Source organism: Plectropomus leopardus, chromosome 16 (genome assembly GCF_026936395.1).
Source record: "Plectropomus leopardus strain MGB_pleo_1.0 chromosome 16, ASM2693639v1, whole genome shotgun sequence".
Classification (NCBI taxonomy): Eukaryota; Metazoa; Chordata; class Actinopteri; order Perciformes; family Serranidae; genus Plectropomus; species Plectropomus leopardus.
Window position 1 is genome coordinate 23,960,737 of NC_142191.1, and position 15,896 is coordinate 23,976,632.

At 37.4% G+C, this 15,896-nt stretch overlaps 4 protein-coding genes across 9 annotated transcripts in view; 2 read left to right on the plus strand and 2 right to left on the minus strand.

Moving 5' to 3' along the window:
* Positions 1-1,743, minus strand: part of igf2r (insulin-like growth factor 2 receptor) — a 54,646-nt gene extending 52,903 nt beyond the window's left edge. For both annotated transcript variants that reach the window (XM_042503102.2, XM_042503101.2), the window contains exon 1: positions 1,509-1,743. In XM_042503102.2, coding sequence (XP_042359036.2) covers positions 1,509-1,648 — 140 coding nt within the window. In that variant the 5' untranslated portion in view covers positions 1,649-1,743. The remainder of the gene's footprint in view (positions 1-1,508) is intronic.
* Positions 1,744-4,813: 3,070 nt separating this feature from the next.
* LOC121955822 (hatching enzyme 1.2-like) lies at positions 4,814-8,999 on the plus strand. The gene is made up of 12 exons (XM_042503909.2): positions 4,814-4,984; positions 5,059-5,112; positions 5,197-5,259; positions 5,344-5,394; positions 5,485-5,538; positions 5,622-5,668; positions 6,308-6,377; positions 6,899-7,013; positions 7,923-8,095; positions 8,403-8,484; positions 8,668-8,789; positions 8,898-8,999. Exons 1-12 carry the CDS (start codon positions 4,951-4,953, stop codon positions 8,927-8,929), a joined length of 897 nt encoding a protein of 298 aa, XP_042359843.1. The 5' UTR covers positions 4,814-4,950; the 3' UTR covers positions 8,930-8,999.
* A 96-nt stretch (positions 9,000-9,095) lies between these two features.
* Positions 9,096-14,475, plus strand: ttll2 (tubulin tyrosine ligase-like family, member 2). The gene is made up of 4 exons (XM_088089020.1): positions 9,096-10,244; positions 11,271-11,505; positions 11,845-13,193; positions 14,145-14,475. Exons 2-4 carry the CDS (start codon positions 11,284-11,286, stop codon positions 14,473-14,475), a joined length of 1,902 nt encoding a protein of 633 aa, XP_087945146.1. The 5' UTR covers positions 9,096-10,244; positions 11,271-11,283.
* LOC121955871 (uncharacterized) overlaps positions 14,254-15,896 on the minus strand; it is a 49,767-nt gene continuing 48,124 nt past the window's right edge. For all 5 annotated transcript variants that reach the window (XM_088089018.1, XM_088089017.1, XM_088089016.1 and 2 more), the window contains one exon: positions 14,254-15,302. In XM_088089018.1, the coding sequence (XP_087945144.1) occupies positions 15,125-15,302 (178 nt within the window). In that variant the 3' untranslated portion in view covers positions 14,254-15,124. The remainder of the gene's footprint in view (positions 15,303-15,896) is intronic.

Genomic DNA, 15,896 nt, shown 5'->3' on the forward strand with positions numbered 1-15,896 from the left:
ACAATTTGTTGCTCTCTCTCTTTTCTGTCGTGTCATTGTCTTTTTCCGATACCTGTCATTTAACTCGGACTACATCCAAGGATAATGTTTTATGTAATTGTTGATTCATCTCTATAATATTTTCTCAATCAATCCTTTGGTCCACAAAGATGCATAAGACAGTAATAAAGGCCTGTTACAATATCCTAAAACCTAAAGTGGCTTCACTAAATGTCTTCCTTTGTCCAAGCAGTATCCATAAAACCAAAAACATTTATGTCAGTATAATGTAAGACCCAGGAAACCTCGCACTGGAGAACCTGGAAACATCAAAGTTTGCTTGAACAATGAACTTTAACATTAATTGAGTATTAAAACAGTTGCAGATCTTCTGTCTATTGTATGTTTAAAGAATAACCATTATCCCTCTTTGACTCATGTCATTTTACTAGCGCTGCAATGGATTATTTTACTTACCAATACATCAATCAGTACATTAAGTCTCTATTAACAAAATATTAGGACAAAGGCCTGTTACAATAACCTGAAGCCTGTCCAACCAATATTCCAAACCCCAAATTTTATTGCTAAACTAACTATCATTAAAATGCAAGACAAATTTAATTTGCAAGAGCTTGGCCCTTGCAAGGGTTGATTATTTGACTAATTGTTGCAGCCCTCCCACTGTCCTTCTCTGAGTCATAATCAACAGATTACAGTCTAGATTAACCATTTGGTTTGCAAAAAATTAAAAACAGAGAAAAGCCAGTTTGAACATGCTAAAACCTAAAGGAACTTCTTCAACGTCTTGTTTTGACCAACTAATAGTCCTAAACCACAGAAATACCTCTGTCATGTCATTCATGCTCTGTCACATTTCCTCGATTAATCGATTACTTGATTAACAAAAATGTGCCAATTGATCCTCTTGTGGCGAAAATAATCGATTAAATGATCAGTCGTTGCAGCTGTCCTTGTCTGACTCATGACAGATAAACGCTGCTAACATTTAGCGTTAGCTGGTTACATGACAGTTTTCATGTAACGCTAGCAGTTAGCTACATGTTAGCTTACAAAAAAAAACAAAAATATCAACATTGACGTTCACAGCTTTGGCTCGAGACTATTCTGACTGCGTTTTGAAGCTCGTTTAATTCAACACTAAGTCAGCTGAATAAAACTTGTCAAGCAGCGCGTTTTTTACCTGTTGTTTTTATACACAATGTAAATATTAGTTTGAGTCGATATGTGAGCTAGCTTACACCGTTTGGAGGTAAATGTAAAAGTTGACACTGTAAGTGAAACAAAGAGCTGACTGTTTGTTTATGAGCCACATTTAACAGCGGCATATTATCATCTGTGGGTCGCGTGATATCAGGTGAGCATGTCTATAATAAGCAAATAAACCACCAACTGACAAATGTTTTTAATTAAATGTAGCTTAAATGTGTGTGTACATAAACGCTGTAAGCTTCATTTGTTGTGTTGGCTGCAGTGTGTCAGCCGGAGGTGTGTTTGTTAGCTTTTACCTGCAGAGCTCCTGGTACCACGGGCTGCTGCTGCCGTCCTCCTCCGCTCCGGACCGGACCGACAAACACCCCAGACACGCCACGAACCAAAGAACCAGCTTCAGAGGCGACCGGCGGGGAGATTTACACTGAAATAACATGTTTACTGTGGCGGAGAGCAGTGTGAGGCGCCCAACTAAGACGACATGATACGGCACAGTCTATCTGCTCTGGAGCAAATCAGTAGGAAGTGAATGCACCACATGACACGACATCACATGACTGTAATGATGCTGACTGATGCTGCGTTCAAAGTCCGCGGGGAAAGTGGACTCTGATTCATTGCCAAGTAGATTTTAACATACTGATGTACTCAGATGTTTTACTGAAGTAAAAGTAGTGACACCACTTTGTAGACACAAGGAAAAATTATGGATTTTAAATGTTGCACAAGTAAAAGTGCATATGTATTAGCATCAAAATATAGCATACGTACCAAAAGTAGAGTGTTTTATTTATTTTTATTGACTCAATAAACATGTAGTACAAAGCATCAAGTGGACAATATATTTTTTTAAAAATCTAAATGGTGTAAGTATGTATAATGAGTAAATAGTTTTAAATGACTTCTTAAAAATCCATTTTTATAGACTTGTTATTATGTGATGTCATCTTTTAGTTTGTCTTTTAATTTATATTTTTAGTCTGTCTTGATCTTGCTTATTATTATTGTTGTTGTTATTATTATTATGTGTTTAGTGCCTTTATTTTGATGTTGTATTTTTCTAGCATGTTTCAGTCTCCAATCTCTTGTTTATTTCTATCTTAATTCTTGTCTGGCCTTTATTCAGGATTATTGTCTGGCTTCTGTTGTTGAAGTGATTTTCTTTGCTTGTCAAAGCACTTTGTAAGCTCTGCTTCTAAGGTGCTATAATAAATAAAATTATAAACATAGGTACAAGCATACCGATTTGGAATGTATTTATTTAGTCTGAGAAGAAATTGCATAATTTTCCAAGAGCTTGGGACTTTTTTTTTCTTTTTAATAAACTGAGTGATTTGAGAAGAGCTTTCAGTTCAAGGAGGAAAGCTTTTAGGAAGAATTTATGTTTGTGAATAAAAAAAATGGCATTTAAAATAAGAGATGTAATTAGGTCTACACATTCAACAGTGCAATTGTCTAGATGTATTACAAATAATATCTCTAAGGTTAAAGGAGTAAACTGAAGTAGAGGTTATAAAGACTTTAGATTCCATATCCTTACAATCTTTATATTATTTCACATTAAAACAAAGAGAGAGAGGAAACGTTTCTGTATTAGATTTACAAAAAGAGCAGGAAGCATTGGTGTCTGTAAAATTAGCAATAAGACAATTAGCATGGTATATTTTATGTTCAATTTTGAGATTGAAGCCTTATTTAAGATGCAATACTTATAAGGTAAAGGCCTAGCCCTTCTCCAATTAATATTTGGGCCCATTTCAAGATATATAAATAGAAATAACCCTAATACTGTCATTAGTGTTTTGTGGAATTGACAAAAAAAAAAAAAAATCAGAAACAGGCTCTGCTGCAACTTGCTAATTTTGACATTCTTTGTCAAATCTATCTCTTGTCTTGTCCAAACTTTAATTGCAGTAATGTTTGACTTGAGTGTGGGCGGCTGTAGTTCATTGGAAGTGAAAAGACCTTACCATTACCCCATTTAGGAAGCACAGTTCAGTGTCTGCATCTCCAGGTATCAGCTTTCTCTCTCTTTGAAAAAAGCTTCCAATATATTGGTGATGTCAACTCAAATTTGAATTTGAGACATCTAGAATATCAGTTAAATACTTTAGTCTGGGGTCCATCAGATACAGTATGAGCAATAAGTAGTAACTTCTTCCTCTAAGATGAAATGTATAACATTTTTTATTAGAAGACATAGTATCTTATGGCATCTGAATGCAGCAGTACTGATGATAAGAACAGCACGCCATTCACCTCCTGGTGCAAACTAAAGGACAAGTATGCAGCTTTTCCGGTTCGATATCTGTGCAGTGGTACATGAACGCAGCATTCCGTATGTCATTGCAGCAAGTGTCCTATTGCTCCCTCTAGTGGTCATTTTGGACCACCACAAAAATTCTCACTTACTGAGATCAAAGAACGCTGTGCTTCAAAAGCTCCTCTTTGCTTTCATTAAATTCCAAAATTGATTTTTAAAAGCCTATCAAGAGCTATCAGAGAATTTTCAAGTATTGTTTGGAGCATTTGAAATGTATTTGATAGCTGGCAGCAACGGAGTGACAGGAAATACAGGAGGATGGACAAAAAAAAAAAAATCCAAAAAGTGCAACTACATGGTCAACATTTAAGACCTCTTGACCACCAGAATTCCTTCTTGATCATGTAATTATTTTTTTTAGCTCTCTTACAACAAGAGTATTAGAGTCAGTGGTTATACAAGACAGATTTAAATAGAATAAAAAGTATAACCTTTGGGATCATAACTGTTGCTGCTCTCTGCAAATACTTCAAAGGACAAGTTCACAGTTTTTCCAGTCTGTCAACTCTCTTTTTGTCAAAATCTTTTTTTTTAAGTTATTTTATTCATTTGAATTCAAACGTATTACATGCTTTAGTATTTATTTTATTTATTATAACATTTTTAAGCTCAGTTTTGACTTGCATGTCTTTGTCTTTCTTATTGGTTTGTTCTTAATAATGCTTACTATTTTATGAGTTTTTTATTTACTTTGATAGTTTGATTTGCTTTTATGATGGCTTGGTTTTGTGCCTGCAACTTGTATCACACACTTTGTGCAGCACATTGAGTTTCCACCTGGAATTAAATGTGCTGTATAATAAAGTTTTGCTTGCTTACTTGTCCAGGCTAGCACTGAAACAGTTGCTCAGAGCCCTTCTTCTGTGCAAAAAATGATTTGAAACTTTAAATAAAGATAAAATTAGGCTTCAGCAGGCTTAACCAAATAAGGTCTTCCAGAGTTAAGTCTTTTTGTAATCAAATTTCTTTCCCCTGACAGCCGTTATGGATATTAGAACCAGAAACACATTTATTGCCAACGCAGGAATGGAACAGAAGGAATTTATTTCCCTTGGCAATCTGGTGCACAATGTCAAAATAATAAATCAGAGAAAAGACACATGTGGTGTAAAAGTCAAAAGTCATAAACATAAAATAGAAATTTACAATTCAAATATGTTCTAAATGAAGTACTTAAAATAGTATTGACTGAGGAATGTGTATGAGTTCACAGTATAAAGAAAAAAAGAATATGTGCGATCTGCAAGAATAAAACTGCAGCGTCCTGCTGAAGGCTGAAGCTCAAAGGTCATAATTCGTGTGAAGTGATCACACCTGTTGAGGTGGTTGGTGGTAACAGGGCTAACAGATTTTTTTTATCAGAAAGCCTGCAGCAACCAGCCTCTGTCTGTGTTTAAATTTTGGGAAGTTGCACGATGTGGCTTCTGCTCTTCATCTGCACGTCAGCAGGTATGAACTGACACTTTTAAACTGCAGATATTCTGCTACATAATGCTGATTATTTGCTCTTTCTCTTCATGTAGTAGTCGTTGGTGTCCCCATACATCTGACCCAGGAGGCCACCAGTCCTGCACCAGGTTGGTGTTCACTGGATTGATTTGCACTTTTTACATTTTCTGAAGTATACCAATTATTTATGAGGAATTCTCTGATTTCTGTAGATAATGTTACTGTCACTTCTATGCATGATGTGCCGAAGCCAGAAACTACAGAAGCTTTAAAAGGTAGATTGTCTAGTTTATTTAAATAAATAATCTTAATAAAATGACCTTGTTACTGCCAGTATTTCACTGGATCTCTCTTGTCAGTTGGTGCCGTTCCCTTAAATGACACACAAAATACAACTCATCCTGCCCCAGGTTTGTGCTCATTGATTTTTAAAACTTGGGATTTGTTTTGTGTTTTTGAATAATGTGAATAAATTCTCAGTTGTTGTTTTTTTTTTGTAGGTATAGTTGTTTCAGTGCTTAAGCCACAGGAAGCCAGTGCAGAAACCTTAGAAGGTAAACATAAATACATGTAAAATATGACGCAAAAAATCTGTACATATAGGCTACTGCTTGACCGTGTTTTTATTGTGAAATAGAGCTTCAGGAAGAAATGGTTGTCCAAGAGGGAGACATTTTGATTCAGGTAAGATGGAGAACTTTTTCTTTTTTTTTTTTTTTACCACCCAGCTGGAAGAGAGCTGCAGTTTCACCTATGAACAGTGGGGGAAGAACCTCACATCACATTATACAAGTACAAAAGTAGAATTATTCAAAATTTCCAGTTTTAGAATAAAAAAGAACTGTATGGTAATTATTGATGCATTAATAAGAAAGCACAATGTTGCTGGAGCTAATTCCAGCTACTTTATATGCTGCTGGTTAGCCTAACCTATAATGCATCATAATTTATCAATTTATATTTTCCTGTATACATAATCTGAAATAGTAATTAATATGATTAAATAAATTTAGGAGAGTAAAAAGTACAACACTGACCTCCAAAACCAAATACAAAATTAAATACTCAAGTAAAGAAAAAATAAAAAATAAATAAACAGCAGGAAACTGTTGATGGGAATAATTTGGCCTTTTTAAAATAAAATTTAATCTGAATTTTGGCAGGAATTTCTTCTAAATATTAATACAAACATTTAAGCATTGAAACAACTGCAAAATTTATCAGACTTTAATTGTCTTGAGTTCAGAACATTTAAAACTAAAACGATGAAGATTGTTTGTGTTAAAGTGTCCAAATGTTGGAATAATGTGTGTGAACTTATAGGAGGACAGGAATGCTGTCATGACCCTGTGGGCAGATGCCATCGTGCCCTATGCCATCACCTATGAGCTGGGTAGGTTGCTGTTGCAGTTTGGTTAACTACGTTACGTTTAAGAAAAGATCAGTCAGTGTTAAAATAAGAACGTGCAAGTTAACTCACGCTGTAACTTATCTTGCATTGCACACATGACACAAAATAACTATGTAGGAAAGACAAAATCACTTAACATTGACTTTTGTGATTACTCAAATACCAGTACTACCACACTATAAAGTATGCCAAAAATATGGCTTTTATGGCTATTCTGACCCATAATCCTCTGTCGCATCAACTGAGCTGCAAACAGCTGACAGCTGACCGTCATTCCTAAGCAAAAAAAAAAAAAAAAAGCACAACCCTCTCCATGGTCCTCTGTCTTTGGGGAGCTCCGTGAATAGCACTTTGTTGAATCCCCCTAACGTTGAGTCATAAAACTGAGATCTGCTGTGTGTCAGATCACACACAGGATGCTCTGGTTGGTTGTGCAGTAACATCTAATGTTTGACTTCTAAAGTGCAGAAAACAAAACATTTGCTTTGTTTTCCTTTCAACAGCTGATCAAGAGTTTAACATCCTCAGCGCCTTCAAGATGATATCAGATTTCACCTGCATCCGCTTCGTACCACACACCACAGAGCTGAACTACCTGAAGTTCAAGAATGGCAAGGGGTGAGAAGTATTTCTGTTAAAGGGTTAGTTCACCCAATGACAGAAAAAGGATACTTTCTCTTGTCTTTCATGGTATAAACCCATGCTGAATTTTTGTTGTTGTGTTAATAAGCACTTCTCAAAACAGAAAATATAAAATATCTCAGCATCACACTAACATCAATACATTTTAAATGATTATGGTAGATTTTACCATAAAACTGACTAATGTAAGACAACTGAAGTAAAATTGGGATAATTTCTGGGGTAAAAGATTCTTTTAAGAAGTGGTGTAAGATATTACAGCCAAGCTGATCGTTCGGCCCTGACTGTGAGCGCTCCCCTCCAGTTTCAATCCAGGCCTCTCTAATATAAGGCAATACACAATATTAAAGTAAATAAGTACTAAAACATACTGTAAGGAGGTAAAAAAAAAAAAAAAAAAAAAGTTCAAAATGATCAGAGAGTCTTTCTTTTATCAAAATACAAGCCAGACTGAACTGTCACTTTTAGTGTGAAGTTAATTATTTAAATTGCTGAAAATTTTTTTAAAAAAGAGGTATGGAACCAGGCTTATCTAATATGTTGGAGGTAACTTAAACTATGTTTTCTGACATTGACCATTATGACGTAAATGTACATTTATAGAAATAACAGTAAAAGCAGTGCCACATCTTTGCTCTAATATACGTGGATCTCACTGTGTAGGGGTATTTAGAGGGACTATTTATTTAGCAGAAAGTAGTTCCACTGACAAGTTAACAGAACCTCTCTAGTATAATTTTTAAATGGCCTGTATAATGTTGGAGTGGAGGAAAAACATTTGACACATGTTGAAACCTGGCCAAATAAACCAAAACTTTCTGCATGTCTCCGTGCCACTACAGGTCACTGAGAAATTGTCTTACTGGCTTCTGTTTGTCTCTCTAGCTGTGCATCCTTTGTTGGTTGTCAAGGAGGAGCCCAGCCAGTGTATTACGCCCGCTCGTGCAGCGTGGGAAACCTTTGCCATGAGATCATTCACGCTCTGGGACTGCATCACGAACACACCCGTGAGGATCGGGATCAATACATTGATGTGCAGTGGCATAACATCATACCAGGTAAACATCTCTGTAAAAAACAATCAAAAAACGCGGACTGTCACCAAATGGTGTGTACTTTTTGCAATTAAAAACTGCATTTATATTTTTTGCCACTTGGGGGCAGAAGTGGGAATACTTAATGCATGGTAAAAAGCTAAACTAGCAGACAGAAAGCATTCCAGACTACAACATATTTCCCAAAAATGAAACCAAAAAAGGTACTTTAGATTTAGAAGATTAGCATAAAGTATTTAGATGCAGCTCCTATATTTAGAACATGTCTGCATGGCTGTAAAAAGTATAATAAAACATCTTTGATTTTAAGGGAGAGGGAGAAACTTTAAGGTGAGACGTGGAAACACTCTGAACCTGCCATATGACGTCAATTCCATAATGCACTACGGAAAGTAAGTCCTAACCCATCCTCATGTCTTTCTCTTCTACAATTGTTTTTTCTTAGTTATTTTGTTCTGAGTAGCTTAATTTTTCAACTTTTTTCCCAGCCTTTTAACTAATACTGAATGCCAAGCCAGGATGACTAGAAGTCTGTTACACACACATTTAGCAAATATTCTTCTGTTTTGTTGCAGATATTTTTTCAGTCGAGATGGAAGTCCAACAATGTTGGCCAAGCAGAGCGGAGTACAGATGGGTCAGAGAACACATCTCAGCCACCTGGATATACAGAGACTGAACCGACTCTACCGCTGCGGTAACAACCTCTTTACTACTGGTTCCCATTATGACCCTGTTCTCGGGTGTCCGTTTGAGCAGACAGGAAGTAATCCAACAATACTAAAATGTGTTTCTTTTTTTCTAGATGAGCGGATGAATTCAGTGTATGGATGGTAAAAGTGAGTGGGATCCCTGTTGGTTAATCTGCATATGCTGTGAGATCTAATAAAGTTATTAAAAAAATAGAGTTATGTTCATTTTTTCTTTCAGTGTTCCATGTAAAACCAAAAGCAAATTGAGTTGTTTTAATAAAGTCGTAGCGTTCTAATTTGTGCAGCATGCTATGCTAGTGACATATGTCAAACGTACTTATTTTAAGACAAAACATTATTTTTTTGCTAAATTACTTTTATTAAACTTATTTCTAGGGAAATAAGCCTTTTTTTTTTTTACCAACATACGTTTATTTTGAAAAAGATGATGAATTTAAGTATTTATTTTAAAGAGACAATGCATGTACTGAGCATAAGCTGACATGCCGTCCCTGAACCTCCAAAACTAATGCAGGAGGGGCACCTGATGAGCCCCTGACCAAGCGTTACTATTTGATGAGCTGAGAGTGAGAATGGGTGACAAATGCATGCTCTAAATATTGAGGGGGACATGTCCCCTGCTTCCCTCCTAATACCTACACCTCTGAATAATAGACTTAGCTCTTTAAATGAACATTCATTGCTAGAGCTAGTGTACCCAAATTAAATTTCTGGACTGCAATACTTTTCTGCCCTCATATGTCAATAGAGAGGAGAAAAAAATGTAAATGCCCATTACCAGGCAACTTTAACAATGCCCCTACTAAATTATATTTTAACTTACAAGTGTTAAAAAATGTAAAAAAAAAAAGAAAAAAAAAAAAGATCACTATTAACCCGTAAAGGTAGAATTGTTTTGCAGAGCTGTCTTTTTAAACTGCAGGTCTGCATTTTTTAAATGGCCACAGTGGTTTTTTTTGTTCTTTTTAACTCAAGCAGGTAATATCCAAAGCTATAATACACAGACCTTTATGTAACTTCACCATTTTTCTTTTCCTGACTGGTATCGTATTTCTACATACAGTGCATACTCTTGCTGTGATTGCAAGATTGCAAAACATTCCTCAGAGTATTAAGTAAATGCTCTTTAGAGTAATTAGTTATTTTTTTAGTTTTAACTAACAGCAAGAGTTTATCTCTACAGTAACAGCAGGCATACATAATACAGAGCTAACAGTCGGCACTCGTTTCTCTGACAACCATTGTCCTGCCTACTACATGTAAACCTGTCTGAAGGACACTGTGAGCCTGTTTGTGTCTCTGTATGTCTGGAGGAGGAGCTAAGAGAGCAGACTGTCTACACCTCAGAATCACTGAGAGGAATGACTCTCACCATCGATCATTCACTCACCTGACAAAGAGAATAAGACTATTAATTAATGTGCATTCAGAATTCAAAGGTAAGACGAGTCACATTTTTTCCCATGACATTGTAATTCCTTATTTTTGTGGGCTATTTTTGATATTAATCTGAGAATTGGAAAAATTCCCAGCTCAGATATTTGTGTAGTATTTGTATATGTTTTAGTGCCTCCTCCATTAATTTATCATTCTTGGTATAGAAAAGGCTCATCTATTCCTTGCAATTTGACATTTTTAACTGCAAACTGCTCGGGGAAAATCAGCATCATTATTTTCTTTATCAGTGTTTTTTGTCTTGTTAAGAAGTGAGCATCACGATTATTTGTAATCGTGATGCTCACTTCTTAACAAGTAAATCTATATTGTAATTCTTTGTCAGTCTGAAATGCAGAATTTTTTCTTTGCTTTTAAACTGTGTATGCGTAATGTGACAAGTGACAACATTCAGCACATTGAATTTGCCTGTTAGTGAGCTGGCACACTGAAGGTGTCAGGTTTATTTGGGCTTCTCAGATTCACCGTGTAAATGCTTTAGCTCACTAAGTGCTTTTAGAGCAGCCAGTGGATAAAATGTTAAACTGTGTGTTTGTAATTATTTCCATTCAGACGGGATCTATTTCACTGGCGGAGGTGGGGGGAGCCTGTATTTGTTTACACACAGATAGACTGGCACAATTAACAGTATGCCAAATTTGTGATTAGCAGTTCCTAATTGCAGTGTAATCATGATGTACAGACAACAGGTGATACTGAACAAAACTTAAAAGTGTGATAAATCTCAGGTAAGTTCAAAAGTTTCTTTTTTCTATGATGATTTCTAAGTGGACTTATGGACATTTCTTTGTGATGGAAATTTGATATAATGATATCTATAGTACAGTATAGTATACTATAGTATAGTGTAGTAAAGTCTATATATAATATGATATACTATAATTTATTATATTACATTACATTATATTATATTGGGATTTTGGATCCAGATTTGTTTCATGCAGTAACTTTGAAAGCTCTGATGTCAATGATGCATGTTTCTCTTCTATGTATCTGCTGTATATCTACAGTTGACAATGCTGCATGGCTGCAGCATTTGTGTTCAGACTACATGACAGAGGTCCAGAGGTTGTGAGGGAGGTGCTTCTGGAGCGAGGATGGGAGGAATATGACCAGGAAGAACGAGAGGAAAAAGACTGGAACCTGTACTGGCGGGGCTCTGCATTTCGCAACTCAGAGTATCTCAACCTGATGCCATGGCAGCGCCTAAACCACCATCCCAAGACTGTTGGCATCACACGCAAGGTGATGATGGTCTGACATGTGCTGCCTACTTTGTCTCTATCTTCTGTATTTAGTGATGTTCGTGAAGTAAGTAAGTCTTCCCTCATAAAAGGGACTTAAATGAAATGAATTATATCAATATATGTAGAATAGTTTCCTTAACCTGGGATGCACCTGCCAACCGCACCTAATAAATGACTACGGTGCAGGCTAAATTAAGATAATAATGTAAATGAAAAGACTTATTGATCGGATGTCATTATCCAGTTAAAGATCACATGTTTATATCAGGTGTAAATAGAACCTTTGCCAAGAATATCAAACCATCTCTAAAAGATTGATTTCTTTTTCTTCTGGAAGGACTGCTTGGCACGCAACCTGAGGAGAATGAGAGCTACATTTGGTTCCTCTCTCTACGACTTCAGTCCCACCGCGTTCATCCTCCCCAACGACTACACACGCTTCCTGTCTGAGTACAACAAACTGCGTCTGACCCGAGGAGCGGCAGTCTACTGGATATGTAAGCCTGTGGATCTCTCCAGAGGCAGAGGGATCTTCATCTTTGATGATATTAAGGACTTGGTCTACGACTGCTCTGTGATCGTCCAGAGGTACATCAGTAATCCTCTGCTGATCTCTGGCTACAAGTTTGACCTGCGGATCTACGTATGTGTAAAGAGCTTCCACCCACTGACTGTTTACATCCATCAGGAAGGTCTGGTTCGTTTTGCCACGGAGAAGTACAACCTGTCGTCTCTGCACAACCTGTATGCTCATCTCACCAACACCAGCATCAATAAGTTCGGCCCCTTCTACAAGACTGAGAAAGAGAGAGTGGGCCAAGGGTGCAAGTGGACCATGAGCAAGTTCCGGCATTTTCTCCACAGCCAGGACATCCACGAGCTTCTTTTGTGGCAGAAGATCATTAACATTGTCACTTTGACACTCCTCACCATTGCTCCATCTGTCCCCCCCTGTCCAAACTGCGTGGAGCTGTTTGGCTTTGACATCCTGATTGACGTCAAGTTTAAACCTTGGCTGCTGGAGGTCAACTACAGCCCTGCACTGACTTTGGACTGCCAAGCGGATATTACTGTGAAGAAAGGGCTAATCGGAGATCTGATTGACTTGATGAACTATACATTGACTGACAGCTTGAGAGAGAGGGCGTATCAGAGACGAGGGTACAAGCAGCCATGTTTCCATGCTCCCTCCAAGTTTAAAGAAAATAAATTCCAGAAGCGAAGAAGTGGTTGCCAGTCCTCACAGAAACTCCCTCTGATAAAAACTCATCGCCAGCTTGAAAAGATGAACCAAAGAGAGTCCAAACACCATCCTTTTGTAGCTGACTACCAAGGACACCTTCCCCCTGTTGACTTGAACAAGACATATGCAACCAGCAGCAAGACAGTAAACACGACAGCCAACAAAACCCACACTGACAAGACCCTGAACCTGATACTCGGCCCGCATTCAAGGACAAATGTCTCAGTGGTAAACAGACAGACGTGTCCAGCTCTTGCACCGCGGCTGACGGACAACAGGAGTCTTCACATGTCTGAAGTTACAAACCATGACGACAGTGAAACAGAAGCTGAAATGGAGCTTTCAGGAGAGACGGACGTTTCCTCTACGATACGCGATATCCCACACAGGGGGCCGGGACTCAGACTGTCTTCCATGTCCTTCAAGCTCCCGAACATTTACAGGTATATACAGTGAGTTTGTATAAGCAAAACAATGCGTCCCTTTGTAGAACATTATAGCACATATGCTGTGTGACTGCAGAATTTAACATTATAAACACTTGTCTACAGGAAAGATCTTCACCTGAATTTAAGACACATACTAAAATCTAGGGGTGACCACGAATAACTGACTATTCATCAATTTGATCAAAGGAACCTGACTTTACTGTCAGACTCATAGCTGAATCATCACAGTTGTAACTAAAAATGTGGGGCTGTTTTCACAAAGCAACCTAGCACAAAGAGTTGCACCTAGTGGTATTGAATTGTGATGTTTTCTAAAAATTTCCCTTCAAATTAAGGGACGTGTCTGTCTGTCGTTTTGTCTGTTTGTCTTTCCTCTCAGCTCTCCATCAGTACTTTGGACACTGCCTCTGCTGCACCCACACACAAACACACAGCGGCAACTCACAACAAACAGCACTGGATCAAACACATCCGGTCATAAAATACGATTTTATGCCAAGTCTAGAAGACAAATTGGTTGATAGGGTGTTTCAGCTCTTTTGCTGGTGTGGAAATGTGGAACATGGACCAGTGGGTCAAAACCCAAAAAAGAAAAAGATTCAGTTATTCAACAGGAACAAGCAAGACGGACTGAATCAGATTAAACTTTGTTAATATTAGTTGGGGTCACCCCTATTAAAACCTTTATAATTACTTCATCTTTCTTAGTTTCAACTTTTTGTTTCTTTTGACTTACATGTTTTGGAAGCTTGGCCAAAGACAAAATGTTGGGCATGATGCTACAAAGTATATTTTATGGCTTAAGATGTTTTTTTAAAGTTAGGGTTAGTGTAAGGTTAGTGTACTGAAGCAGCTACTGGCTGGTATTCTGTACAAAGACGTTAACTTTCAAAAGGTCCAACCATTCATTTACCATAATGACCAAATATTTCGATTGTTTCACAGCGGGAGTGACAAACCCGTGAAGATGGAAAGAACCCTGGCATTGAACGGACAACACATTCCTCCGCTCAGAGTTGGAGACTTCATTCGGACGTTCCCATTTAATGCGGCTACTCTGAGGGCCTCACAGCATGAACTGGATGTTAAACTCGTCATACAGGAGCTTCACAAGATCACTGCTCAGTTGGCAAAAAGTCGGACATCAGGCAAGAGGATGAGGAGAGGAGAAGAGGAGGAGGTGAAGAAGGAGACAGATGGTGAGGAAGACTTTGATTCACTGTTGTGGGGGCCAAAGGATCCTCCATTGCTCAGCCAATGCTTCAAAGCCACTTAAAGTGATGTGTTTTATTTATTTTGGATTGGTTGCTAAGCACTGATTTTTTTTCCATAGATTTTCCTTTCAGGTTCTGTTATGTCTAAGAAAACAGAAATGTATAACACATTACTCCTGTACGCCAAAGTATTTTCACAGGAAAATTCTTTCGGACAGCCATGGGTGTATTCATAAAAAAATCCATGTGGCTTTTGTGGGCGCTAATCCTGTGCAAAAAGGCCAAACAGAACCCTAAAATTAAAAATAAAAGCACCCGCAAAGGGTATGTTATTTGTATGCATTTAAATTAGGTAATCCTTTGAAAACTGGAGCGACATTGCTACCCGCTTTCAGATGCCTAGTATTAAAAAAGTATTTAAACTTTTAAACCTTGAGCAAATAAGTGTGGTTTCTTTCAAAAATATGGGTAAAAAGTCTATAAGCAAATTATTATTTACTATTATTCACTAAATTATTAGTTACTGATTATTAACTCTATGGGTGTGTTTGAGTTGTATGATAAAATTAGTGCAATATATTTTCACTGCTTTACTGATCCTCATTTAAAACATAATGGAAAGGTATTTCCACTGCACAACATCCCTGAACACACACACTAAACACTCTCCATCTCACACTTACACATATGAACATGTGTTCATTTAAGATGTCAGATGGTGACTTTTTCCTTCTCCTTGATGCGTACTCTGCCTGATGCATACTTGGTTTCCTGTCGTCCGTTGGGGTAGATGGTCTTAACTGTCCCATCAGGATACTCTCTCCTCTTGTACTGGGAAGTGTGGATCTCTCTCTGACCACTGGGGAAATCGATCATCTTCTCACCTGATCTGGAAGAGACGATGATCCAGGGGGGACAACGAATGAATGACCACCTTTAATCTCAGATTAGTGCATCGGTACAATGTTTTCATAAGTAACATAGCCACAACATTTTAGCTTGCGCTTTCTAATACTTAAGTAATTAACAATAAAACATAGATGTCCATTGGCGTCAGTGTTAACTGTACTGAATAACAAAACAGAAAGTTAATTATTGTAATTTCGCCTTTGCATTTGTCCCACCCACCAAATCCCACAGCAAGGAAGTGTGTTGTGTGTTGGAAGCAACACAGCTCATGCAGAATGTTAAGGTACATTAACCTGATTCTCACAATTTGCATCAAAGTTTGTCCTCCTTCTCAGACATGACACACATTTCTAATTCAGTGTGACTTACAGTATCCAAAGATGTATTGTTTTTATTGGTCATTGTGAATAAATGTCCATAAATCTTCTATGAAATCATAGGAAAAAAATGCTCTTAAAACATAAGAGCTTGCCTTAAAGTCATCACATTTTGTTATTTATAAATTGTCTGTACATTCATGAGTTCATCAGGAACTAACAGATAACTGAACATATTTGGCTGAGTCTGAACTCAC

What these genes read in the sequence shown, in the direction of transcription:
- LOC121955822 (XM_042503909.2), top strand. Translation starts at nt 4,951, where the DNA reads ATGTGGCTTCTGCTCTTCATCTGCACGTCAGCAG. An exon ending in CAGTGCAGAAACCTTAGAAG is followed by an intron (nt 5,539 to 5,621) that starts GTAAACATAAAT and finishes ATTGTGAAATAG; the next exon opens with AGCTTCAGGAAGAAATGGTT. An exon ending in TGCCATCACCTATGAGCTGG is followed by an intron (nt 6,378 to 6,898) that starts GTAGGTTGCTGT and finishes TCCTTTCAACAG; the next exon opens with CTGATCAAGAGTTTAACATC.
- ttll2 (XM_088089020.1), top strand. Translation starts at nt 11,284, where the DNA reads ATGGCTGCAGCATTTGTGTTCAGACTACATGACAGAGGTCCAGAGGTT. An exon ending in CTGTTGGCATCACACGCAAG is followed by an intron (nt 11,506 to 11,844) that starts GTGATGATGGTC and finishes TTCTTCTGGAAG; the next exon opens with GACTGCTTGGCACGCAACCT. An exon ending in AAGCTCCCGAACATTTACAG is followed by an intron (nt 13,194 to 14,144) that starts GTATATACAGTG and finishes ATTGTTTCACAG; the next exon opens with CGGGAGTGACAAACCCGTGA.